Source organism: Xiphias gladius, chromosome 21 (genome assembly GCF_016859285.1).
Source record: "Xiphias gladius isolate SHS-SW01 ecotype Sanya breed wild chromosome 21, ASM1685928v1, whole genome shotgun sequence".
Classification (NCBI taxonomy): domain Eukaryota; kingdom Metazoa; phylum Chordata; class Actinopteri; order Istiophoriformes; family Xiphiidae; genus Xiphias; species Xiphias gladius.
In genome coordinates this window covers 5,956,450-5,984,171 of record NC_053420.1, presented here as the reverse complement: position 1 = coordinate 5,984,171, position 27,722 = coordinate 5,956,450, and the positions used below count along the sequence as shown (strand labels likewise).

Below are 27,722 nucleotides of genomic sequence, written 5' to 3'. Positions count from 1 at the left end.
AATGAAGCCATTTGCTACCTGCGGGAGCAGCATGTCATCCAGAACAGCCTACCAGGCTCAGTTTGAGTTTACCATCTTTTTACCTGGAGCTTGGTGGCTGTTTCTTAGTGACAAAGCAGTCATAAAAAACAAAAAACAAACCTTCAGGATTGTCACGAGTTTTTGAAAGAGCAGAGCGAGCCCCCCCCCCCAAAAAAAAACAACCACAGCAACGTATTTCAAAAATGTAAAAGCTGGAAAATGCAGAAATAGTGATAAAAACTAAAATGGTACTTCATTTTTTTTTTTTTTTTTTTTGTTTTGGCTAGTGATTTGTTTTCACATCTCAGGGAGCGACAACATGAACCGCTCCAGACCGCAGTACAGAACCAGTGGGTTGTCATGTTGCCGCAATGATGGTTCCCAGGTCAAGGACGGGTAGTGGCGGTGGGCGGGGTCAGATGACAGGCTTGCTGCGGTCGGCGGTATCGGCCTTCTTCAGTTTGCCCTTACTGAAGGTCTGGATGGAGCTCAGCAAGGCGGCACGACCTCCCCCTGCTCCATCACAGGAGGACAGAGGGGGAGGAGGGGGGCAGGACGGGGTGCCCAGCATAGGAGGGGGTGGAGGCGGAGCAGGAGGAGGGGGAGGGGCAGTCTGGGCTCCTGGATTACGAGGAAAAGAACGAAAAGAAAAGAATGAGAGAGAACAACAGCAACAGTTTCTGGCAACCTTCAGTTTCCCCAAGGGTTGGCTGCACAAAGATACGTTAGACTGATTCAGGCTAGTCTTCATTTTACTCTCAGTCTAATTGGAGTTAATGAGTGAGACACATTATGCTCTCATACCACTTTCATTTCAAATCAAACACTTACAGAGGGCGGGAAAAATGTGTCCACACCCTGTTTTTGCCTCTTAGCTTCTTCCCAGAGTTCGAGCTTGATGAACTCTGAGCACGAAATAAAGACACTCAACCAATCAAGGCGTTTAACATCACAGCAATTTGTTGGCTAAAGATTAAAAATGGAGATGAGGCAGTTATATCACTATACTTAGCTGATTAGACACAAATTAAAAAACTGTTCACTGTCAGGTTTTTTTTAAACAGAGCCTATTACATTGGTAGAAACTAGTTTTGTACCACTTTCTAATAAGGCACCTTTTATAAAGGGTTTTAACCAATAGCTTAATTAATTAATAGTAAAGATCATTTACTTATCCTTCATAGATCAGTTATAAGCCATTAATAAGAACCTGTTTTGGGTTGCCAGGTTGCCATAATCAAGTCTTGGTCAGTCATTCATACTTAAGTCATTAATAAAAGGTCATGCGTTGCTCTAAGTAAATATGGCAAAAAAGCTTTCGAGTCGTCTACAGTTGTAAATGTTCATAACTTGCTGGTGAATGTTTTCGGTCCAAATGCTCTGCAGCTCTTTCCAAGATGGGAACTGATCCAGTGATTCACTGGAGGGGTCTTCTTGTGAAGTAAAGAGCTAAAAAGTCAGCTCAGTGTGATGCTGGAGGAGGATAACCAAAGGGGATTTTTGACTACCTGGCAACCCAAATGTTAGCCTATCATTGTTTAGGTTATTTGTCTAAGTGGATTTATGACATCAGAGGTAACGATATCATCAGGAAGTGGCAATCACCCTGAATCTGAAACTATGTGTTTCATGCCTTTGTGTGAATATTTGACTGAGTTACGACTGGGAGAAAGAGAGCAATTTTTGACTGAAATTCATCCCATGCACCATCTTTGCTTGAAAACCTCTTTTATAGTTCATGGCTAATAACTGATTTATAAGAAATTAGTAAATTATTTGTTAACCATTGCCAAAGCTATTAGTTACAACCTATGAACCATTTATGAAGGGTGACTTATTATTGTGTGTTCTGTAACAGGGACACTGTTTCTGAAACGAGTTTATCTTTGTGAAACCAGCACCTGCAGATCAGTGTCCAGGCTGAAGTCAGTCCACCATCAGTTCAACCCAACCTTCACTTTAGGTACTTAATAGCTTATAATACTACAAACACAGTTTGGTCAATACCAAAAAAGTAGTGAAGTACGATACCTTAGAGCCTTATTAGCTTTATTTAAGATTACGGAGTCAAGTGGGTCCCAATGCAAAAACATGTGTTGTGACATACAGCACTGTGCAAAAGTTTTAGGCAGATGTTTTAGATGTTTTGATTCTTATCCATCACCATCATGGAGGCGTCTGATCGGTCCCAAATTCATTTTGCAGCAGGGCAATGAGCCCAAACAAACAGTCCTACAGAGTCGTAAAGAACCATCGTCAGGGACAAGATGAACAAGGAGTCCTGCAACAGATGGTCTGGCCCCAACAGAGCCCTGATCTCAACATCATGGAGTCAGTCTGGGATCACATGAAGAGACAGAAGACACTGAGACAGACTAAATCCACAGAAGACCTGTGGCATGTTCTCCAAGATGCTTGGAAGAACCTACCTGCCAAGTACATTGAAAAAGTGTGTGCAGGTGTACCGAGTTGGGCTGGTTCTGTTTTCAAGGCAAAGGTTGGTCACAGCAAATACTGATTTGATTTAGGTTTTTTCTGTTTACTGAAATTTGTATCAAGTTAAATGATGAATAAAACTATTCATGGCATTATTTTTGAAAGCATCCTCACCTTAAATGTTTGCACAGTACTATAGTCATAAGAAAGAAATGTTTCTTCTGGTTTTTCTGTTTGTGTTATAGCTCTAGATACTACAGTACCCACGAGCCTCAGTAGCAGTTGCTGTGGAGATGGAATGAAACCAGAGTTCTAAAATCTTGGGATCAAACAGATCCAAAATACAAACATGAAATTATCCAAGGAGTTCAACATAGATCGACCTCTAATTTCACTTCAACATCAGGCACACAGCAACAGAATCTGAAGCTCTCTGATTGGATTATTCCAGCAGCAATGCCCTCTGGGACTTGTAGTTGATTCTTTCCTAAAGTTGTTGTGGCTTCACAGCTATCGTCCTGTACAATCTGAGCCACTGCCCTTGCGCTTTCAAAACCACTTTGATGAACAGAGTGAACTGATGGTGGGTTGAACATAAACCTGGCACATCTCTTTCAGTTGTGCCAGTTTGCATCCCAAGCTGAATGAAACCAGGGGATAACGGGCAGGAAAGCAAAACGTCGCGGAGCTCAAACATTTAGCTAAAGCAGAGGCCAAAAGCTGCAACCAGAGTTTACGTACTCCACCTGCTGTCTGACTACACAGCGAAATATTGGCTACGTAATGAAAGGACATCCGTCGGTCTGACAGATGGTGACCAAACCTGGAGAAACTCGTCACTACAGGAGATGATCAGCATGTTTGAAGAGGATATTTTCAGTATTTTTTAGCCATGAAAAACGTTAGAAATGGGATTTTAATAATTTAATAATTGCAGGACGACTAATGTCTGCAGTAGTGACATTTTCTCCAGGATGGCTGTGGAACACACTGACTTTCATTACATTTAGCAGCCACAGTGACAGTTACTGCTTTTTATGTAATACCCAGATGATTCTTCAGTCATGTCCACAGTTACACTTTAAGTGAAACCAGATCTGCGATCAGATCTCACATGCCGGCACAATGTCTGTCGACTATTCTGAGAATGGTCCCTACTCACAACAATACATTTGAATAAATTTAAGATAAAGGTGACTAAATGTTGATGGGGATAATTGACCTGCAGCAAGTTTTAAGTGTCTGCAAGTTAATATTTTATAACATAATAAGAAATGAATGAAAATAATGGAACCCCGGGAGGTAGGAAATATACTGAAAAACTGAGACTGGTCCCGTATTTATCACAAGTCTCGCAATTTCTTCTAGAAATAACTCTCTCTGGTCTGTAAGAATATGCATAAAACCTGTCACATACCTAAAAAAAAATAAACATACGTACAAGAATAGGACATTAAATGCCCTTGATAGTCTGATCCATTCACATTGTTTCAAAATGTCTATAATAATGCTGCAACTTGCATATATTTTGCAATATTTCACACAGTGATGATGTTGGAGAACATGAATTTCTCTTTTCAACTGTCCAATTCCTCTTTCAAATATAATTCTTGTTGACTTACAAGCGCAAACAAATGTGGTATGTGGCGAATCCACAATTTGCATGACTGCAACTTGTTTTTCTTCCAGGACCTCGTGCTGGGGTGGGAAATGAATGATTCTGTGCCTTATCTGCAGCCCGGTCAGTGCAATCGAAGTTTAGGAAAAACTGAAATCATCACCGTTTCAAAGCTGCATTTTCCGTGTTGTCAGAGGGACGTTGTGAGGATCTTACTTTCTGTGGATGTTAGTGCATGAACTCTTTTTGCGCCAGACACGGGGTCAGTTACAAAAATTTTTGTTTTGTTTTTGTTGAAACAGTATCTTTTAATTAGGTCACTGTCATCAATTAACTTTTCTCCTTCCACAGAATGTCTCTGCCTAAATGCCATCACCACAGGTTAGGACACCCTCTGGGGCTGTCCTAAATATCAGCAGAAATAGGAGTCATCCCCTTGGCTAAGAGATCTGATGGAAATGCTTTTTACTTCTAGGCCTGAAAGTACGTCCAAAAATGTTTCCCTGCTCAGAGACGGTCGATAAATACGGGCCCAGATCTAATTAAAATCAAATTATCTGCTGTCCTTGAACGTGAATAAACGTCAGTACAGAGAAACCAAAATGAGTGAAAAATGTTTCTATTAGTCCTTTTAAGATACCTGTGGACAAAGAATTATCTGAATACTAGATTTAAAAAAAAACAAAAAAAATCCTTCATAATTATTTATTGAAGTGTTTGGTCGACTGTAGAAGACCTCTATAAGACTGGGAGGAAAACAACCTATGGGTACAAAAGAAATGGACTTTTCACAGCTAATAGCAAGTGACAACAGTTATCATCAGTTCAATAAGCTTCCGATCAAAACTCAACATTCAAAGATCTGGCACGTCTCCACTGTGACACCCCATCCCAAACACGTAAACATCAGCAAACGAAACCAACAAAAAAAAAAAAGGGACGGACACAGACAAACAGCAATGCCACCTGACTGAAACAAGCAGACAGAACTGACAGATCACAATCTCCAATGAGAACAGGGGGTCTGAATCAGGGAGGGGGTGGACTGTCTGTGAGGTTTGGAAGTCATTGCAGATTGTGAGGTTTTTATAAAGACGTGCGTACACCCTGTTCCAGGCAAGCAGCGACTCCTTGACACCTCAGATACTACATTCTACTTTCAGTCTATTACATTTCGTAATCATAATCGTGATCAGATTCATCGTAATCATCCCCCAGCAGTTTGGTCTACGGTGATGTTCGGACTATTTCTAACTCCGGCGCTTCAGCCTCAGGTTGAACTAGATTTGAAGCTGCTATTCTACAGTTTAGTGGATTACATTTGTTATTCTCACAAAGCTGAAACCGATTGAGAACAATGTGGTTTTTTCAGTTAATAGAGGAATGTAATTCAGGACACGTGGATTTACTTAGAAATCAGTTAGGGCTATCCATTAGCGTTAAGGCATGTGAAGAGATTTTGGTTTACCTAAAAAATAAATAAATAAATAAAAAGAAAGTAGTGAAAAAAATGTTTACGTAAAAAAAAAATTATTATGTACTGAAAAATCGCAACTTTATGATAGAAATTTTGAAAAATTATTGTTTTATTGGAGTCGAGCAGTGTGACTTGAAATTTAATTCCGGTTGGAGATGAACCCACAGAGCATTGTGATATTTATCAACCACTGTCTCCACAACATGCAGCAATGAACAGCTGAATCACGGTGGTTCTCGGGTTTAGAACAACATATTTTAGGCCGACGAGAAGACTGGCACACACAAATTCATTTACAGCCCTTAAACTGAAGTTCAACATTTTGGATATAACATCACTGTCGTGTCTTTACTGTAAATGTAAAGATCACAAATTGACATTTTACATCCCATTTATTTAATCCACACAAAAACTGAAGTGTAAAAACATCAATTTGCCACTTTTGCGGGTGGTTTTGATTCAAGTACTGTATTTTTGTGATTTGTCAATACGAACTACACGAATAAATATACAGATATTAGCTTATTGCAGATTAATCATATCGATTAGATGTCGGCTGGTAAGTAACCAGATATTGCAGTGCAGAAATTCCATTACATAGTTTGTCCAGCAGAGAGCACTATCAAGTTGATTTTTCAACTGTGAAACGTGCCAGTCCGCACATATCGTGGTTAAAAAAAAAAACTAAAAAAAACTGTCATTTAAGTTTTAATAATTGTTTAAATATGTTTCAAAAATTACTAACAGCCAATATAATATTATCAAATATTTTAATTTTTCCAAATCTCCAGAAATTATCTGCTTCAAAAATCCAGTATTGGTCAGGCCTTATTGTGACTGTTTTGTGTCCATATTACTGACAGTAAAACCTACTTACACAAATTTTTACACTGTCTTTTTTCTAACTCAAGTATACATTTCTCCATATATAAATAACTATGGGTAGTAAATAGGTCAAGGTTACATATTGGTTTAAAGAAAGCTCTCATTTTAGCCTGTGCTGCTGCCTGCACTGGCTCCGTACGGACTTGTGCCCCAGCGCCGTCCACTTTTAAAATCTGTTTTCGTTTCTCGTTGCTTGAGGTCATAATCGTTAGGCAGGTCTTTGTGACCAGGAGCTTGCTGGGAAGCCAGGGTGTACGACGGCTTTAAAAACCACCAGAGACCTTCATCATCACAGTCATCATCATCATCATCAACAACATGATAAATCTTTTACTTTACCCAACGACATGGTCAGAATGGAGCATGCTCTATGGTGGAGACAGCACAAGAAGAAGAGAGAGGCAGAGGACAGTTAGCTGTTCAGTGGACCAATCAGCATTTACACGGTATCACGCGGACAAAGAGGAGAGGAGACAAGGAGAAGAGAGGAGGGAAGAGGAGGTGAGAGTAGATGAAATAAGGAGAGGAGAGGAATAATATCAGAGTAGGAAACTGATGTCACTTTTGTGTCAGCATGTTGTGAAAACTTAAAACATTAACATCTGGTGGTATTCTATATTTTTAAATATATGAAAAGACCAAAATCAACAATGAATTGATCCAAGTATTGTTTGTGTATCCAAAGTCTGATATCTTTTTTGAAAATAATCTTAAAAATATTTCAAACATACTATTTATTTTAATTTTCAAAGACACAGAGACCATTTCACATGCCCTCATCTCATCACGCCTTGATTATTGCAACAGCCTTTTTACCTGCCTTAACCAAAAACCTATTGATTGACTCCAGACTGTACAGAGCTCAGCTGCATTAGATTGCTATGTTAAATGACCTGTCCAGTAGAAAAAAGGCAACTTCGGCATCACTCTGAAAACATTCGTCCCTAATCAGCGATTTCCATTTGGCAAAGTCCAATGTTTAATGTTTATCCTTGTTTCTCTCCGCTTCTTTAACAACGAGAATCCATGCTCCCTTGCTTTTTCTTGCTCTAAATAATAAGTAAGATCCTCCATTTGTCAAAATTTTGGTTCTCAAGCTTGTTAGCCAGCACCAGAGACCACTGATTCATCCTCTGTACTCTTTTTCGTCTTCCAACTGGTGCTATAGCGCTACCAAATTCAAGCTGCCACTTCAAGGTAAAAACACGAAAGCGCCTCTCCAGAGCCAGTGTTTTGGTTTGTCCGTTCTGGGCTACGGTAGAAACCTGGCAGGCTTCATGGAAGAGGAGCCCGCACATAGAATGATATGAAGGGCTCATTCTAAGCTAACGAAAACACAGCGATACGGCGTCACAGGAGACTATACACTAACGAAAACATAATTATGAATGCTACATTCCATTTCTGCTAAATCAAAAATCCTAGACACTTGTCCTTAGAAAAGACAAGTGTGTGGGATTTTTGTCAGTAAGGAAAAATTGAAGCTTTTATTATTTGTCTGTTTTAATTTGCTGCACTATGTGAAGCACTTTGTAACATGGGTTTTGAAAAGGACTCTATAAATAAAGATCATCATCATCATCATCATTATAATTGTTATCTTACTTCTATACACCATAGAGCTGCATTTTTGTCTAAAAACTATTAAAAACACAATGACATGTTCCTTCATTACCATGAACACACACGCTGTAGTTCATTTTGACTCAGTCCCACATACGCCATGGTGCTGCTGAAAATACTCACAAGGGCAAAAAATGTACATTAAACTATTGCTAAAAAATGTGTTATTATTGAGTAAAATTTCCTAAAAACTATAGTGACCAGCTCTTTTAGAAAATGACTTTTAAAAAAAAACCAAAAACAATATATTTATGAAGTGTTTGAAAGATTTACATCTTAAGTAGAAAACGATGGGTTTGGAGCTGACGGCCACAGAGAGTAGGGAAGTCAAACTATTGAGAGACAAATTATCTCATTGTTGGTTTCGGTCTGCACATGGAATTTGTCAGTAAGAAAAATACAGAATATTGCCAGACCTAAACATTAAAATATAAAATCAAACATCCATGTTTCCCACCCCGTGTCCAGCTACCTATAGACACAACACAGTCAATAAGACACACTGCAACAGCAGGGACAGATACCTGTCTGAAAACCAGGTAATCACATGATGAGAGAAAAGGTGAAGAGTCAGACAGGCAGGTTAGGTCAATGATTCATTTTCATAATCACACATGCAATTTTCAGATGAAAATTAAGAGAAAAAATTTAGTTAAGATGCTGTTACTGATCTGACGAGCGGGCTGAGACACAAGTAGGCCCAAGTAGGTTCCCCACCACAGAGGTCACTACACAGTCTGTCCGATACTTTCCCAGACAGAGAGACAATTAGGTGGGAGGGTAAGAAGACAGACAGAGGGGAAGACAGACTGACAGACATTTAGACAGACAGATGGGAGGACATACATACATACAGGAAGACTGACAGGAAGACATACCTGTGGTGGATGGGGGGGTGGGAGATGAGGGGCATGTCGGAGGGGAACTGGCTCCAGAACCTGAAGATACAAAGAAAAACAGACAAGTTAATCATCATCAATAAATATGTAAATAAACAATGGCTCATAGATAAACAACACCTCCTCTGATTATTTAAAATCAACCTGTAGAGTTTTTGATGGCTTGTAGCTCTATGGAGCAATATTATTAAGAGTGGGGCTCCATTTTGTTAACATCTCCCAACATGATGGTTAAGATAGTCCTTAGTGAGAGGAAATTTGTTTCATTTGGTTAAGTCTCATCGTTAAGTCTCAACGTACTGATACAAGCTGACATGTCAGACTGTGTTGTAGCAACAAAGCGCACACAGTCCTGCTGATGGTTTCACGCTGTTCCGCTGATCCACGGTGAATGGCAGTAACATGTCAAAAAAATGCAGTAATGTACCAACTAAGGCAGTGAAGAAGAAGGAGACTAAGTAAGCCAACGTGAACTTAACACGATATAGGTGTCAAATGCTTAAAAATGTTTTATGAGGAAGGAGTTTACATTGAATGTAAAGAGAGACTTTGTTTACAGAAGAAAACTCCACAGAGCACCTTTAATCTACTGACAAAGCTTTAATGTGACAGACCGATCAAGGGACAGACAGTTGATATCCACAGCGTACTCCAGGATTAGGTTTGAACGCACTGTGCATTGGTCAAACTGACCAACCAAGTGTAACTCTAACTCTAACTCTAACTCTTTCAGCGATTAACACCCTACCTACCCGGCTAATTAGCTGATTAGCTCATTTCTTAGGGTTGCTGTTCGACCTGTTTTGCTATGTTGGAAATGCTGTCAGACTAATCAAAAAAAGCCGAAAAAACATACATACAAACAAACCAACAAACAAAAAAAACACAATTCACACTAACCAAAACGATACCTACCAGGCTAACTAATTTTGTGCAAGACCCTCCAGGGCAAATTAATTGCTGTCTAACTAACTAACTAACCAACCAACCAACCAACCAACCAACCAACCAACCAACCAGGTTAAGTATTTTTTGAGGCTGGTAGCAGCAGCGACCTACCAGAGTTATTGTTGTTTCTGACAGAGATGTCTTCTTCATTTTCATAAGCTGACTGTCTGCACTTCTGCAAAGACACAAACAACAAAATGTTTTAGACTTCGCTGTAATGTTACTTCATTATAGCCAACATGCATCATTTTGCTTACACATTTCCAGTATGGACATATGTCTCTTTTCCATTGACAAAATTTACTACTTCTTGTATACTGTTGAGCTGAAGTCTGGCCCCCTTCACGAACCTCAAACAGACAACGTATTTAATGTCAGTCTCTCTAAAACAGCTGAGACATATTCCTGTGGGATTCTGTCCTTATTCTAAGATAAACAAGTAACTGTATGGAGCAGTAAAAATCTGACATTGTCATTTTTTTGTCTAACAAAGACAGATCAATGAGGACATATCCCATGAGTCTTAGCCACAGGGGTACTTTTAAAGTTTATTTTGAGCTGTAGAATAATTTGTCTCATTGCAAAACTGACAAGCAAACAGCCAAGACATTTGTTCATTTTGACGTTCAGATGTCACGAGGTTTCTTTGCATTGTGTCTGGGAGACTCAGCTGCCTACCTTCCTCGCCAGAATCTTCCTCCTCTTCTTCTCTTCCTCTGAGCCGTGGTGAGACTGAGCTCTGGTCAGCCTCCTGTGCTGGTGGAGCTTCAATCGAACATTCATACACAATATTATCCTCCTTACAGAACAGCAGACTTCATATTTACAAGCTGGAAGCTAGAAGCTGAATAATGCAACCTTCTCACAAAACCTGCAAAGTGTTTGTGTCACTGTTAAAGAGCAGAGCCAAGATGCTTTAACCAGGTCCAATGTCCCCCGAGAAAAAGTCAGCGTATAATAAAATCACTGAATTCATTATAGAAAAAAAAGAAAATTATATAGTACAAAAAGAGATTCCTGCTTATTGCTTTAAGACATTTGTTTCAGTACATCAATCCCACATTTTTTTTTTTTTCCAATGAAACTTCAGCAGAATATGAGAGTACACATTCAATACATGGCCTCATTGCAAGAGCAGTATGCAGGAATTTTACTTCTCTTCAAGATACTGAGCTGAACCCAACGGGGTAAGACACTTCCGCTTTCGGTCGTGACTTGATCCGCCTCCTGCGGTCCACACAGAGTTCAATCTGACTGACGCAAACTCACTCATTCAGGTAAAACTGTTTTGTTTATATTCTTGTTTTGTAACTGCAATGTGAAATAATCCCAGCAGCACAGAAAAAGGGAGGCTGCTCGGCTGCAGTGAGTGCAAAGACAGCAGCAGAGGTTAATGGCAGTAAAATGCTTAATAAAACAAGCTATTTCCTACAACTTTGTGGACTGCTGCTATTAGCCTGCTAGCCATGCTAACTCCTGCAGTTTATGTTTACAACTCTGCCCACGCTATTCTCTGATCCACCTGCTCGGCACAAGAGCAAAGTTCAGCAGGTGAAATCCAGTCTAACCGGATGTCTGCGATAGGCTTGATAGGCGTGGACGCCTTCAATCAAGCATTCATGTCCCCACATACAGCATCTCATTAATGAAACTGCCGTATTTCAAGTTTACGACCAAGACATGAGAAGATACAAAAGTAGCTACTGATGGTCAAAATGTATTTGCTTTGTATTTCTAGAGAAGATTTTGGAGATTCACTGCTGTCTTTTCTTCAAGTCAGCATCCAGTGTCCATTACAGGAAGAGCAGCTTAAAATAAATCCACATTGATGTCAGCACTGAGTTTTTGTGGTTGCAACATGAAAAGGTTGTGGGGAAACTATTTTGAAAGGTTTACCACAGCTATTTTGTCATAGGGGCCAGCTAAAATTCCTTCCTACATCAAATATTATGTCCAGCTTATCTAGAGAGTCACTGTTGATATACCCTTTGTAGAAGGGACATGACCCAAACGTCTGCCGCGGAGCTGCTCAGAGGATTGTAACAGAGAGAGTAAAAAACTAATTCACAGATGGTAAATGAGAGTAGTGACGCACCACTCTCTGCTCCTCCTGCAGCCTCTTTTCCAGACTCTCCTTTGCCCCCTTCAGCGCCTCCTTTAGCCTGCTGGAAACCTGGAGGAGTGGAGGAAGATTCAGGTATTTGCAGGGGGGTTTTTGTTTTTTTGTTTTTTTTCAATCTTTTTTCAGAATACTTACTCTGATAAAAACAAAACCCAGCAAACCCCGTGTAAGCACGGAAAAACTCGCAAAAATAACATCAGACTGAGCCTCTCACCTTGATCTGGAGTTTTTCTGAGTGTTGGAGCTGGACGTCACTGAACAGCCTGCAAAACACAAACTGTGACTCAACAGCGACAAAGAGATGATGTTCTAGTCCCTGCACACTTCCTATTTAATTTTCCAGATATTCTTCTGTATTAAAGATAACTTTTTTTCTTTTATACACAAATGTGGCAACTGTCTTTTCTTGTACGGATGCATAATGCTGATCTTATTGTTGACTTTCAGCTTTAAAGAATATCTTACCATTAAACCACTCTTTTGAGTTAGTAAATATATTTACACTCACTTTAACATATTACAGCTCAGGTCAAAGTCTATTTGGTTCATTGCAACTTGAGCATAAAACAAAATTTACGCAAATACACAAAGTATAATTTGAGCTTCAGTGTGGATGGAAGGCCAAAATGAAGTCCAAAAACGCAAACTTTCAGTTTCTGCCAGTTTAGTGTGGATGTGGTCTTGAGTCCAGCTGCTGGAGACACTGTCCGACTGTATGCAGACGGGATGTGTTTTACTTCAGAGACCTTCTGATGACTGATCGTTCATTTTATACAGAGACTTGACAACAGGTGAACTCACGTTGTCTGGATGAGCTCCGACACCTTTGGCATCCCACTCTTACAGGCTTCTGTGGACAGAATGGACCGCAGCACTGAAACTGAACAGGCAAATGCACACACACATACACGCACACGCACACACACACACACACACACACACACACACACACACACACACACACACACACACACACACACACACACACACACACACAATAAATAAAAATCAACAGATCACACTGCTGTACAGACACTTCGGGACGTTTCAGTAAAGTGGATGTTTCAGGTCGACATGTCAGAACATCTGGATGTACGAAGAAGACACATGACAGGATGTGTGTGCGTACGAATGAAGTGTGTTTGTGTGCGTATACGTACCCACAGCTGTGTAGGGGACAGTGGGGTATTGATCGACGGGAACGCTGTCTGGCGGTCGGCCGTATGTCATCTCGTACAGTAAGTGTCCAAAGCAGAAGACGTCGATGCTCTCTGTGGTCTGCAGACAGACACACACAGACACACTTTTTGTCTCATAAACCTTCTAATAACAAAGTGTGTTTTATATTTATTGATCACTCTGCACACATAGAATCTGAAGGATTTTAGAGATGTTTTTCACACCAACACGGGCCAATTTATCAAAAAATATTTTTTCTACTTAGTTACTCTAGTTACCCTGTTATGGGTGTTGAATATTGTATTGTTTATGATAATACCATAAATCTTAATGCGTATCAATATTGACGATACTATGACATTTCGACGTTATTATGTAATGACTATGTAGAGAGTTACTGGTTTCAAAAATGGAACAACTACTATAATTTCAAACTGGTTTTATAACATGAACCTTCAGGGAAAAAGAGCAGAGGCACTTACAATGTTGCGGGGGTATTGTAAGCACGTATGTGCTAGTTCAATTCATTTTTTTAATTAAGTTATTTAACATTACCGGTGCAAATATAGAATAAAACAAATTTAAATTAAATTATAAAAAATATTTCGATGGAAATTAGTTAATTTTAAATGATCTAAAACAAAAAAAGACCCTATATTATCCAATCTGACCTAGGCTTAACTAATTCAACGTAATCTAAGCAGGTTAATTTAACCCAGGTCAGTGTCTACGTACGTTGATCTTCCTGAGCTGGGTGAAGCTTGGTCGTAGCGGTGAAGGAACTCCCAGCATGCCATTCTCCACGTCCATCAGTCGACACACGCCGTCGTCCACGATGACGTTGGAAGCGTGCAGGTGACCGTAAAATACGCCGCCATCATGGAGGAGCTTCAGCCCCTAAACACATACAAAAACACAAACGTCTTTAATAACACTTTGTGGTGCGAGTGGATGTTTTTCTTTGCATGTGTGTTATTTTCTGTGTGTGTGTGTGTGTGTGTGTGTGTGTGTGTGTGTGTGTGTGTGTGTGTGCGTGTGCTTACCTCCAGGATCTGACGGCCATACAGTTTGATCTGCAGCAGTTCGAGGCCCTGGCTCTTCTTCGGGTTACAGTACTTCTTCAGGTAAATCTCTCTGGGCTTCACCTGAAGAGAGGGAGGAGAGGGGAGAGAGAAGGAGTGAGCAGTTTGTACGGGAACGACTTTCTGCTGGAGGAATAGTCCCAAAGAAAACAGTCTCAGTGCTTTCAATGCTACAACCAAAACTATCTTTAGTGGAGTGATACAGCTAGAGGGAAGAGAGAAAACTGGATTTATAGATCAGATTAAAGGCTGATTCTTTTCTGTGGGGACTCTGTAGTTGGGTCATTACTTAATGTCTCTACATGCAGACTGTAAACCCAGATTTTAATCCCGCTTTAAACATATGTCACTCTGGTTGTCTGTTTTAGCTGCACAAGCTCTGCCAAATTTCCGATGTTGTAAAGTGTGTGTGGGGGTGGCCGTCAAATGCTGTTAGGGCACTCCACGCATGCATGCACGCTCGCACGCAAGCACGCATGCACGCACACACACACACACACACACACACACACGGTGTACCTTACAGATGTGGTCTCTCAGGGAGCCTCGCTCACTGAATGGCCGGATGAGCAGAGCTGAAGACTCACTGGTGCTGGAGAACAACAGCGGACAGAGATATGGAACCTGTGGAGGAAGAGGAGGAGGATGAGGATGAGGAAGAGAAGGAGGAGTTTACTTATTTGCAGTCCTCAGTTATTTGGAATTATATGTCCGTCTGTTTGTCAACTACTGATATTCATACTAAAATAAATTACTGCTACTGTGCTTTGCACGTTAGCTTTAGCAGGAGTTTAGCTGGGCTTTTTTCATCATGGGTGGATTTAGTTACTGCCTCATTTATAAATGTAGAATAACTAACTGAATGACCAAGATGTCTTTATTTCAGCTTTCAGCTTTCAGTTTACATGTCTTGCTTAGGCTTTAGCTGTCTGTATAGCTGTCTCTGTGGAGCAGAGTGCGATTACTGTGGTTTGGGTTTTTTTTAGCTCCTTTTTTCTTGCTACTGCAATTTTACATGCTGTTTTAGCAGAAATAACACATTTCTACGGTATAATCATTTTTCATATGTTAAAACAAAAGTCAGATTCTAGTCTTCACCTCAGCTTTGACTACATATGTAGTTACTGTGTTTAGACTGTGTAAGGCAGTGCTGGCTACACACACACACACACACACACACACACACACACACACACACACACACACACACACACACACACACACACACACACACACACACACACACACACACACACACACACACACAAAATGTGTACGTACAGAGAGGTTTGTTAGTAGCTTCATGGCCGACTGCAGGTCTTTGTCAGACAGGAACTTATCAGGACCCAGATCCACCTACAACACACACACACAGATTGTGGTGTTTATGTTTCATCAAGCCATTGTGGACGACACATGAAAACTGCATTTTTTAGTGTTCTGAGTTTAAAAGGAAACGTTTTTTCTACGATTTTTGAAGAGAAATTTATTATTTTGATCATTTGAATTTTCTCCTCAAATTTAATTTAGAAAAACCCCAAGCTAAACACATGTAAATCATGTGCTTTCAGAAATACCCTTCAATAAATCAGGTTAATCCAGAATAGCACTTAAGGGCCCTGAAAGAATTCCTTTAAGTCTGTTTTCAATTCAAAAAACATCCTCAGCAAGAACAAACAAACAAAACAATAAGTCCCTTCAGAGTCAGCTGACCAGAATTAAACTGTAGTTTGAATGTTTACAGACTTTTCTTTCTGTCCACATTTGTTTCCTCTGTCTGGATGATATTTTTGCATCAGTTAATTACATTTGATTAAATTTAAATCTTACATTAACTTGAACTAAATGACTTAACTTAAATCTAATCTTTTCTGGACTGTGGGAAATCCCTCGGTATGGGATGTGTGGTTTTTATTTGTTCACTTTAATTGGTATTCTGTGAAAACTCGTTTGACATCAATAGGCCGAAATAAGTGTCACATGTATTGCCTTTGTATTGTACTCACCCAGTTCAGCAGATACCTCTCTTTGGGCTGCTCTTTGTTTTTGATTAAAAAATATTTCTTCCTGATCCTCCAGCCTGAAAAAAAAACAAAGAGCACATCACTTCTACCAATGGTCAACTTTATGTGTCTCAGTAAGTTTAAGTTTTGTACATTTTTTATTTTTATTTTTTGGAGATTAAAAAAAAAAACAAAGCAGATAATGCTGTTGACTCAATGATAATAAAAGACCACGGCAGCTGGGTGAAAGTTTGATAGATTAGCTGCAAGTTTCACAACAACACACCGTCTCCGAGCTCGTCTTAAACGGTGAGCTGAAAACGGTGGTTGTCAATCAGTGCGCTTCCATGCACACGTATCATTTGATGGTAAATCGGTCGTCGATTCTAGCTGGCATGTGAACACTTTCCAAGGTTGAGGTCCTACTCGTAGTGACTGAAACAGTCCTCGGTCATTGAAACGACTCTTCTCCTGTATAGACAACAGTCTGGCTTCTCTCAGCGTTTTGAATCACCGAAGTCACAGAGTGAACTGACTGCAAACTTTTTGTTTAATAAAAAGACCCTCAGAGATGTTGGCGTCATATACATGATGAATACAATGAACATATGAGTAAGCACGAGCGTGTTCACATTAGTGGTCAAATTTAGCATTAGCACTGCACATATTTCCAATGTGAAAATGTTAGCGATTATCACTCAGGTTCGGGTCCATCCTGAGTCTTACCGATGTCTCTGAGAGGCTCCAGGACCTCCCACTTCAGGTCGGACCGGAAGAACATGGAGACCTGCTGCAGCGCGATCTCTGAGGCACAGACAGGGAGAGAGAGCACACTTTAGTCAACTTAAAAATCAAGAAAAGATGGCGCTTTCAAACAATGAGTGGTCATGCTGTCTTTTGACCAGCGATGTCCATGTTGACTGGCGCCTTTTAACAAACACTACAGGCTGCTGCCGTCCATCTACCCTTGCCCCATCGTGTAATATTTTAAACAGGGAATGATGGGCGTCTTGAGGTAATCACTATAACTAGCTTAACATACTAATATCATAAGCAGTGTCTCTTGGCCCATATGAAGCTGATGTTGCTCTAAGCCAGTTTTTTTTAAGTGACATCTTTGTTCACTGATGAGGGGGTGCCATATAATTCTGGGTTATCTGATACAAATAAAATGGGGTCCTCCACCATTTTTCCTTCGTGTCTCTTCTGTGTCTGCTGAGCTCGAAAAGGTCAGCAACTGTCACCTGACTGTAAACAAGAGCGGCATCCATCCGTCTGTGTCCCTGCAGGTACCTTCTGGATGCAGAGCTGTCATCGAGTTTTTATTTGCCACTATGGAGGCGACGATAATAATAAACCGACGCACGCTGTTGTGTTCTGTATGAATGGTTGTTGAATCCTCAACACCAGAAATCAAAAATCATCAAGAGTGAAAGCATGCCGATTAAATGCTTCATTTCACGTACAGAAGGAGCATCACTGACAGCTTTTGACAGCGTTTGACGTTATTATATTAACATAATACTTAAATTATACTGCATCTTTTTTCTTTTTTGATATGTAAATGTATGAGTAACCAAAAAACAAGTTTCTTGTGTCTGACAGAATGAGAAAGTCTTTAAGGTCCTTTATAGCTTATGTCAGAAAAATCTTTAACCATAATACCATTTACACACAATGTTCAAAAACATGTAGCTTTCATGGTAAAAACTAAAACGATCATTGTCTCATATTGTATCTGCCACAATGTCTCTTTGGAAACAACCACTGGGAGACACCAAAGACAGACAGTTTTTAAATGCTACACATATTTAACTTTTTCAAATGCTGCCTAGTGCTTTATCTCATTTTCTGAACCGATCATATCTTTTGTATGTAATATCTGCAAAGCAAATAATAACATAAACACATTCAGGTAAATGCAGTGGGGTAAAAAGTACGCTTACAAATATTGTGAAGTAGTATAAAGTAGCATAAAAAAGTATCTCCAAATTATTCTTGATGTTACACTGAAGAAAACAAACTGATAAAAATGAGGGAACCAACCTGTGTAGTTGGCACAGTAGTTGTTTGGGTCTAGGAACTTCTTGACAGGCAGGGAGCTGGAAAGCAGGTTATGCTGGGTAATGGAGTCCAGATAGGTCTGCAGTCCTCTCTGCCTCTCCGCTATGAACTCCCTGTCCATGTTTCCGATCAGCTTCTTTGGAGGGAGAGGGAGACTGATACCGCACACCTGGAGACGAAGAGAGAGAAACTGTTCATACCATTTTCCTTTTTCCACTGTCATGCTTATCTGTATGTTTTAACAATGCATTTACAAGGATCAAAGTCAAATTTCAGCAGTTTCCAACAGTTCTGCTCCATACTGACTGAAGATCAGGGGCTGATGGGGGGGCCAGGGTCAGTGTGACACCAAGACAGGAAATGAGCAGGCAAGACCTCAGCAGAAAAACTGTTAACTTCCTGTTATCCTGGAATGATGTGACCTGACCATAAGACGAGTCAACCTGACATACAACGCAAACCCAGATCAGCTCTGGTCTGGTACACTGCAGCTCCACTGATCAGGTTTACTGAAGATCAATATGACCTTGTGTTTAACTGGGAGGATCTTAACCTGAACCGATTTTAATTCCAAAGATGACTATGAATATGTTAGAAGGACCAAACCGCTTTAAACCAACCTTTGTAGCATGTTATCCTTTAAATTAAAGCAGTGTCTATTTACAACCCCTGCTCACAAGTTTCACACGTTTACAAGGGGTGAGCAGTTTTATGTCTAAGCCGCTCTGGCTGTGTCATCTGAACGACTGTTTGAGGCTAAAAGAGGTCAAATTATCTGATATTACAAATGCATGTAGCAGAACTTTTTTTGCTCACATCTGAACCCTCAAATTTACCTTGAGACCCAGTGGAGGGATCCTGAACCCCCATTTTAGTCCATTATTCTACCAAATCATTCACCAGTTTAACTTGTGTGCTCGAATTATGTAAACTACCTGGAATATAGCAGATTTATACACAACGTTAATCAATAAGACTTGCTCAGTGGGACCTTTCCATAGCTCTGAAATAGTCTGAAATCATACTTTTACCCAAAAACGAAGGGGCAGGTTTTACCAGCCCCAGTTGTAGACCCATTGTTACACTCTCTGTGCTATGTATGAAACTTCATTAGATAGTTTTTAATCAATTTTCAAAACCACAGTATGCTTATAGACCACTGCTCTCTACTGGCACTCCATTAGAACACATGACTGATCAGCGGTTAACAACTACGGTAGCTCGGGCGGAGCTCTCAGATTTTACTGCAGCATGTCAATGACTATAGTATTCTTATTGCCGAGCTTAAAGGTTATGGTTTTCCACCTCAGTTATCATTTTTCAATGAAAGCTTTCTGAGAGCAAAAAAAAAAAAAAAAAGTCAAACAAGGAAGTTGCTTGTTGATGATTTTATTTTCTTGCCCTCACATCACATTATGATACATGACCTTAGGTTTTTTTCTACTCTGCAAGCTGGTTGTGGTGGTAATTAGGGGTGTCACTATACAGTTAATCATGTCCTGGTATTTTTACAACACGAGAATGTGCAGAGTGGAACTAAACAACACTACAGCCACACTGTCGGCTAAGCGACGCTGTACTTTGGCACAGTGGGGCTTGAGCTAGATGCCTACGTCAGCATGCTAACATGCTCATAAGAACAATGCTAGCATGATGATGTTAAGCAGATATAATGTTTACAATGTTCACCATCTTAGTTTAACATGTGCCGATTAGCGCAAAATGATGAATGTCATTGGCTTTGCAGGTACTTGGTCATAAACCAAAGTATTTGACAAATTGAAATTTTGGCGCTAAATAAAAAGTCCGGGGATCACCAGCATCATTACAATTCATCCTCTGGGCACTATGGAAGTCTGTGCCAAATTTCATAGCAATCCATCCCATCCTTGCTGAGATATTGCAGTCAGGTCCAAAGCGGTGGACTGACTGACCGACACTGCCATCCCAAGAGCCATGCTGCCAATATGGCTAAATAATAATCACAAGGTGAGCCAGATCTCATCAGTGGCAGCGGTGCAGAGTGAGCCAGGCAGCTTTTTGAGCAGATTCTAGTTGAGAGTGCTTTGAGATTGTGCAGTACAACCTTAAAATCTGTTCCAAAACTAACAGCTACCTTGTACAGAGATGCTCACCGCCGTCTCACAGGACCAGCCGAGGCTACTAGGAAATTGATGACACAATAGCAAAGCCCTGAGCGTTTTGTAACCTACCATCATTTCCCCAAACAGAAAGGAAATTGGCCAAGATGAAGGTGCTATGTGTCGCGGTGAGTGTGTAAATGTGCACCGCAAGACTTACAGAGTTGTTATCAGGCTGCTTTTTTTATATATTGAAGCCAATTATCTACAATTCAATAATTCTTTGCTGCTTGTCCCATCCTCCAAAGCAGACCGCCATAAGTCTACCAGGTTCACGAGAGGAGTAGGCGTACCACACGACTGTTGTGGTACTCACGTTTTTCGGACCATGCTGATTTCACAGATCCTTTTAAACACGTCGGCGACCAGTAGTTCCTTGTGTCATCTATACAGCTGCGTATCATTTGAAATTTCCCTGCTCTAGGGCTGTTACGATTCCTGAGCTCAGGTGCCAATACCAAACTCATGCTCGTGCATGAAATATAAACATGTTTTCCTACAGAACCTTTGTCCCCATGGAACAAAAAAAGAAAAAGGCAAGGTTCTCAAATGTTGTTAAACACCCACACAGCCACACAAGAAATGTGTCTAAATAAAATAGAGTCTTAACTGTATACTGGCAGATTTTGGTACTTGACAGTTTTCAATACTTGCTGTTCTGACAAATCTGAGTCAGCACCAAGAAAGTACTGATGTTCAGTACCCAGCCCTAGGAATTTCCTCTTTTATCATTCCTAAGCAACACAAGGGAACAAGGTGGCGTTCTTTTTTCTTGTAAGGCGCCTAGCAACAGTGTTCTCACCACTCCAACAAAAACCTCTTTGAAAGGCCTGAAAGGTGGTTGAGAAAAGTTTGTTTCTTCCTTAAACTGCAGCTTTCACTTCCATCACAAAGGATCCCAAAATGTCCAGACAAACTTCTCAAAGCACTGCTGAAGCATAATTCACGTCTCTACCCTCCGTCTGTGAGCTCAGTATGTTGTAAAAAACTCAGAGCTGTTGATGTTTGACAGAAACACGTGAAACTCACCATCAGGCTGCTGTTGAGAACGTCGAAGTCACTGTAGCGGCGAATCACCTGCAACACACACATTAACCTGTCAGATACTGACAAAAAGGCCGTGATTCGTCAATTCGTCTCCTAACATGTCCCTGTTGGTCGAATGATCTGGGACGGACATTTTTCTTTATGTTTGATTCCCTTTTCATTGACTTTAAAGAGAGAATGAACAGAAGCTGAACAAAACAAAATACACTCAACACCATATGAACATGACCTTTTAAAGAGGAGGGGGAAAACTCCAGGGAGGAATTATGCATTACTAAATAAAATAACATACATACATACGCAATATAAGGTCATGTATATCTATGATACATGTTTACACCAAATCCGGTCTGGGGGATGAAACGTGAATAATCCATTTTGTCCAGTTCTCAGTGAATGTATCTTTCTGGGTGCTCAAGTTGAAAGTAATTCTCTCCATTACATAAATACACAACAGGTCAATTCATCTGTCAGGACTAGGAATTTCTTTTTCCAGCCATTTCTTAATTCACAACAAATATCTGTTCCTCTTCCCCCATTCAAGTTCCCCCGACTCACTCAGGTAGATCAGCTCAAAACTAAAAATAATTTCGGTCTGAAAGACATTTTTCAGGACGCCTTGAATTTTAGTCAAATTAAACCACTGAGAGACAAAATTTATGAAAATGATTTGTGACTTTGTTCCCTGGTCCAGACATTTTAATTGGTCAGTATTTCTGCCAAAAAAAAGCTGATTGATTGGCCTTACAGAGTTGTCAAGGTCTCTCCAAGGGTGAAATCTAATTGGCTGTCTACTTGACTCGGAGACTGCACTCCTGTAAAAAAAACCACCCCATTACCCGGTCTGTGTTTGTATAATATCCACGTGTCGGCATCTTCTAACGTAATACCAGAGAACGTCTCTCTCTCTCTCTCTGTTTCTCTACTGAGCATTTGCTATTGTCAGTGGACCCTTCTTGCGATGGCAGAATGAACAGATACAGGAGGAGTAGAGCGATGGCGTTGTTCTCGGATGAAGGAAATGTAAATTAAAAAATTGCTAAAATTGGTTGCCAAATATACTTTGGCGGCCGTCAATGTACCTGGGCAACCCATCCCAGTAAAAACTATGTGTGGGAAACACTGTTAACCAAACTGTGTTCCACAACATTGTTCCACCACCTTAACCGTGTGTTTATTATTGTAACCGTAACAACTAAGGCCCGGTACGCCTGCTGTTGGCACGCTCCTATGGGTCGTAACCAGAGGGCCGGGACAAACGACCTCTATGTATGTCCGGGTTGGAGGACTTGTTGTTGGACCTGATGCTGCGATTGGTTTATTTACCTGCCAGCTGTTGTCTGATGACACGCCCCTCTGGACCCGGATGATGTACTCCTGAGAGAAAGAGAGAACAAAACGCTTTATTTGATGCTATTCAAAATAAATCTAATCTTATAATAATAATATAGTATTAATATAACAATACAAAAATGGAAATGGTTGAAACAAGAAGACATCACTGGGGATCTGTTGAGTAAAGTTTTTGTAAACAAAAGCTTATGAAAATAAAGGGGTAATTTTGAGAGGAAAAAAAGGCAAATATAGTCAGAGGGAATAGGTCATTTTAGGTTAAAAAATAAATTGATTTATGAGAAAAAGGTGATAATTATATGGAAATAAATTCAGTTTTATGAGAAAAAGTGATGATCTACCAAACCGAATCATACTTTGTTGTTACATTGTTGTAAATTAATCTCCAATTATGACTTTTTCTTGTAAAAACAAAAACTATGTCACAGAATATTGTGACTTTACTCAAAATCCTGACTTTATACTTATAACATTACAACTATTTCTCTAAAAATGTTCCAAATCCTGACATTTCATTGGTGTCTGTATTAGTGACACAAAAAAGTACAAATTTACAACATTTCAGAATTTTCTCTGCATCACTGAGCAAACTGAGTCCAATTGAGTCATAACCACCAGGAACCGCTCACCACAGTGCTCTACTAGCAGCCGCGAGGTTCAGTGAGGGTGTGATGTTCCCTACATCCAAGGAAAACAAAACTATTGGAAGGATAAAAATACACAACTTCGCCACTCTTAGACCTTTTCCACTAATAGGATAAAAACAAGTATGTTTGCTGCACCTGAGGAAAGGCCCCGTTGAACCTAAATCAAAAAAGGTTTTCATTTAAGGTGTGTTCACGTTCCCTTTCGCTACCATCTGGCTTAGATAAACAGTTCAACTGAGGATCTGTCGGATCGTGTCACCATGTTCACTGATCTCTGTGATGAAACTGCTGAGTAAAATGTTTTCATAACCAACAGGAGGGGAACAATGTAAACGTGGAATTTTCCTTTAATCTAATCCCCTCAATCCATTTACAGTCATCTAATTCCTGCGGACGGACTCTGATTTCTGACGTAATCCTACAGTCATTGACGGGAGCTGAGCAGCTTCACAAAACAGCCAAGACTGGTGACTGTAAACAGCTGAAGCCCTGACATCACTTCCCGTCTTGCTTCTGTAAATCAATGCAGTCTCTTATTTGGGAACTTCTTTCATCGGTGTTTCCAAGACCAGCGACGGTTGTAGGGCTCGCGGGAGCCATTAAAAACAGAAATGTTACACAACAGGGATGCAGCCACACGCCGGGTCGGCATCAGCACCGGCACTGACTTTATTAAGTGGATCAGGTATCAGCTGGATGTGGCTGATCCATATTTCAATAAAGTTTTTCTGAGTCAATATCATACAATTTAGTGTTTCTGCTACATTCATTAGGCCATGACAAGCTGCGGACTCAGTTTTTTAGTGCCATAGTAATCCCCGGCCTCGAGTTACTTAACAGATAACGCAGAGAGCTGTGCAGAGTCAATGTTTGGGAAAATAAGAGCACCAGTATCAGCAGATATCCTGAGTTGAGGCGCTGGAATTGGAATCAGGAGAAGAAAATACAAATCAGTGTTTCCCTGTTAAATAAACAACAATGTTCGATTTTTTTTAACTTGCCATCCAGATATAGACAAATGGAGTGGATCTCACAACATCCCATTCAGCAAGGTTATTATGTAGTCCTGGATTTTTAGTAAATTATGTCTTTACAAATGTCATTATCAGACTGACATTGAATGTTTTTTTCTTTTTTCTTTTTCCTGTGTCTGGAATAAGTCACATGTAAGTTATACATATTTGCCACTGTCTCAGTCAACGTTGAATAATGTTTAATTCATTTTATTATAAAAGAAAGAAGTGGAGGCAGATAATCATGTAATTGGTAACAAGGAGGAAGTGATTAGTATTCATTGAAGTTCAAAGAGGAAGTCAACTCGCCTGATTACAATGTTAAAAGTATGTAGAGACTTGTCCTCACAATAGTACAATAGTCACAATAGTCCTCACAATTTTGAAGCTGTTTTCATGTTCTGATGGATCCGGCATCAAGCAAATCTGCTATTATCATGTTCATGAATTACAGAAAAGCTGCTGTTTTGTTTTTTTTTTTCCCCCGAGTGGACTATTTGAATAAGAAAATCAGTAATGTAATGGGTTAATAGAGTTACAACAATATATGAATATATCTAATAATTGTTTCCATCCGGATTAATTAGTGTCTCCTATGAGATTATGGCAGTTATGGTTGTTTTACAGGGGCACCAACTGCAAAGCTAAATGGCTAGCTCAGCTGATTCCGGCCAGACTGTCAAAACGCCAAACCCGCAACACATTGCGCCCATTATCGGACAGGCGACATTTGGTCCTGCGTTACTGTTCCCATGACGGGACCAGGCCACTGACGAGCGCCGTTCCTTACTATACAACACACACACACACACACACACACACACACACACACACACACACACACACACACACACACACACACACGAGTTCAAAGTGCACGTTTTGGTTCAGAGTAACACCCAACACACACTGATGCTCGGGGGAGCCGCCACGCCAAACTCCGTCAGAAAATGAGACTGTTTATCGTTTCCGCGGATGTCAGCGTAAAGCTCACGGTCGATAACAGGACTTTTCACAGACCCACTCCTTCTTCGATTAGGCGCCGGATGGTTTTACAAGAGGCAGCACTTGTTTCAATAAAAAATACCGACATTTCTGACTGAAGAAGCTGCCGACGGGGCGAATAATAACTACATTTCCTGTTACAGGTGTTCGGTGGAAGTTTTAAAATTAAATTAAATTAAAGCAGACCATTACTATTTCAAAACGGCCACATGTCTTGTGTTAAATAGCGTATTGGTTTGTCAGTATTAGAAAAGGAATCATTGGGACCGAAAAAAAAAAACATGTTTATCTATTGTGGTCATCGCACGATAGTTTCAAAGACGGTTCTCGGGGCTTTACGAGTGTAGTTTCGACTCCTGGCCCTTCGGTCAGCCGGTGTCAAAGCTCCAGTCCAAATCCCTTTATTTCAGCGTTTTGCTGACTGCAGAACAGCTTCCAGGAAATTGCTTAATCAGTGACAGCACCACGGAGCCCGGGTCAACTGCCTGCCTGTCCGATAATGGAGACACGGCGCAACGCTTACGCGCCGCATCCCTTTGAAAAAGAGCCTGTGAACTGACTCGCGGGGACGTTGGATTTGTTTTTACAGCCACGCTGCGTTTTGGAGTCGCGGGTGGTTTGTGGTTAACGTGACAGTTCACGGGGAAAGACACGAAACGAAGCTCCCAAAACCGAGTCCGATAATGGAACTGGTGACGCAGCGATCGACTTAAACGCCCCCTTCCGAAAAACTTGGCTATATTTTAAACATGCCAGCGGCGAGGCATCTGTCCGCCCCCACGGAAGCACCGATGGAGGGTCTACATTTAAACCTACGAACTGTTAACGGCTATCTGGCGTTTATTTCCACTAAACACTCACCGTGTGGGACTGTAGGTTCTGGCTGGCTTCGATCACCGCCGTCAGGGGTACGGTGTCGTCCAGTAGCAGCCTGCCGGGGGCCGGCTTCTCCAGGAAAGACATCCCGGAGGGTTAATGTTGAAAGTCTGACCTGAGCGTCCGTCTGTCACTGACCAAAGCCGCCGGGAAGACAACGAGGCGGAGCCCTGCCGAGCGGAGGAGGAACAACAACAACCCGTGAGAAGCGAACTCACTGTTAGCTTAGCTTCACCGTTACCAAGAAGCGCTGCCCCGGTGCTGTCAGACGTCATCAGACTCCTTCGTCGTCATAATTGGAAGTCGGAAAACGACACATAAGGTGCGTTGCCGCCTCCTGCTGTTCAGGAGAGGAATTGCATACCAGTATATTAAAATAAATATACATAATAGTGTAGTAAATGGAAATAAATAACTGAAAAACACCAAAAACAAACAATGACTCAAAATCAAAAACTAAATCGGTTTGAATTAAAAAAATCTCAGCATAAGGTCCCACTTAATTCTTGTGTCTGAGGCTTTCAGCCTCATTTCATGGTCTTTATCGAGGAAAAGAGCTCAGTTGAGCTTTGGAAACATCAAGTAAGCTTTTGTTTTGTTTTTGGAAAAAATGTTTTCAATGTCAAAGTCAAACCTTCAAGCTCAATTAAAAGAAAATGAATTTTAAAATAAAATAAGAACACACTAACAAAGTAAAATTTAAATGTTAAAATAACTACAACAAACTAAACTTTTTAAAAATGATCTAATAAAATGAACATAAGTCTAAAACATAGAAATTGAGCAGAAAATAAACTACAAACCTAAAACTAATAAAAAAAAGAAAGCTCAAAGTTATTTGCAGGTGGAATCAATATGAAGTACATTCGCTCAGTGACTATTTGCAGCGTCCTGAAGTCTTGTCAGATTTGGTACCGACATGCCCGAACAAAGACCAGAACCAAAAGCTCACCGACCTCACCTGGCCAGCAGCGCTACCAGAGGCTGCTGCACAGAAGCACTGGGCAGATGGATTCACAGTGTCGTGCTGACACCTTTTTCCACCACGGATCCTTTCCTGAAGCTAATTTCAAGGTCCCAAGTTGAATAATTACACGTCAGGCTAAGGGTGGCCAAATATGTGGCAAGGCGAGCAAGACTCGACTTACTGATTAAAAACCGTATAGGAGGTTTAGGGGAGAAATCTTCAGTGAAATCACTTGAGCTGAAACAATTAGTCGATCAATCCATTAGTCGAACGAAAGGAAATCATTCTGCAACCATTTTGATAATCAATTCAATTG

At 40.5% G+C, this 27,722-nt stretch overlaps 1 protein-coding gene across 3 annotated transcripts; it reads right to left on the bottom strand.

Annotated features, from left to right (window-relative positions):
• Nucleotides 1-286: 286 nt before the first annotated feature.
• pxk (PX domain containing serine/threonine kinase) lies at nucleotides 287-26,716 on the bottom strand. 3 transcript variants are annotated; one of them, XM_040116491.1, is made up of 19 exons: nucleotides 26,425-26,716; nucleotides 22,872-22,922; nucleotides 21,528-21,575; nucleotides 18,340-18,526; nucleotides 17,020-17,097; nucleotides 16,297-16,370; nucleotides 15,572-15,646; nucleotides 14,810-14,914; nucleotides 14,252-14,353; nucleotides 13,944-14,105; nucleotides 13,190-13,307; nucleotides 12,831-12,909; nucleotides 12,244-12,292; nucleotides 12,003-12,080; nucleotides 10,586-10,672; nucleotides 10,019-10,082; nucleotides 8,939-8,998; nucleotides 6,777-6,805; nucleotides 4,812-4,837 (listed from the first exon to the last, which is right to left on the bottom strand). In XM_040116491.1, exons 1-18 carry the CDS (start codon nucleotides 26,524-26,526, stop codon nucleotides 6,789-6,791), a joined length of 1,536 nt encoding a protein of 511 aa, XP_039972425.1. In that variant the 5' UTR covers nucleotides 26,527-26,716; the 3' UTR covers nucleotides 4,812-4,837; nucleotides 6,777-6,788. The 3 variants fall into 3 exon arrangements, with proteins under 3 accessions (XP_039972423.1, XP_039972424.1, XP_039972425.1); XM_040116489.1 differs by lacking the exons at nucleotides 4,812-4,837; nucleotides 6,777-6,805 and adding an exon at nucleotides 287-642; XM_040116490.1 differs by lacking the exons at nucleotides 4,812-4,837; nucleotides 6,777-6,805; nucleotides 10,586-10,672 and adding an exon at nucleotides 287-642.
• Between the last annotated feature and the right edge of the window lie 1,006 nt (nucleotides 26,717-27,722).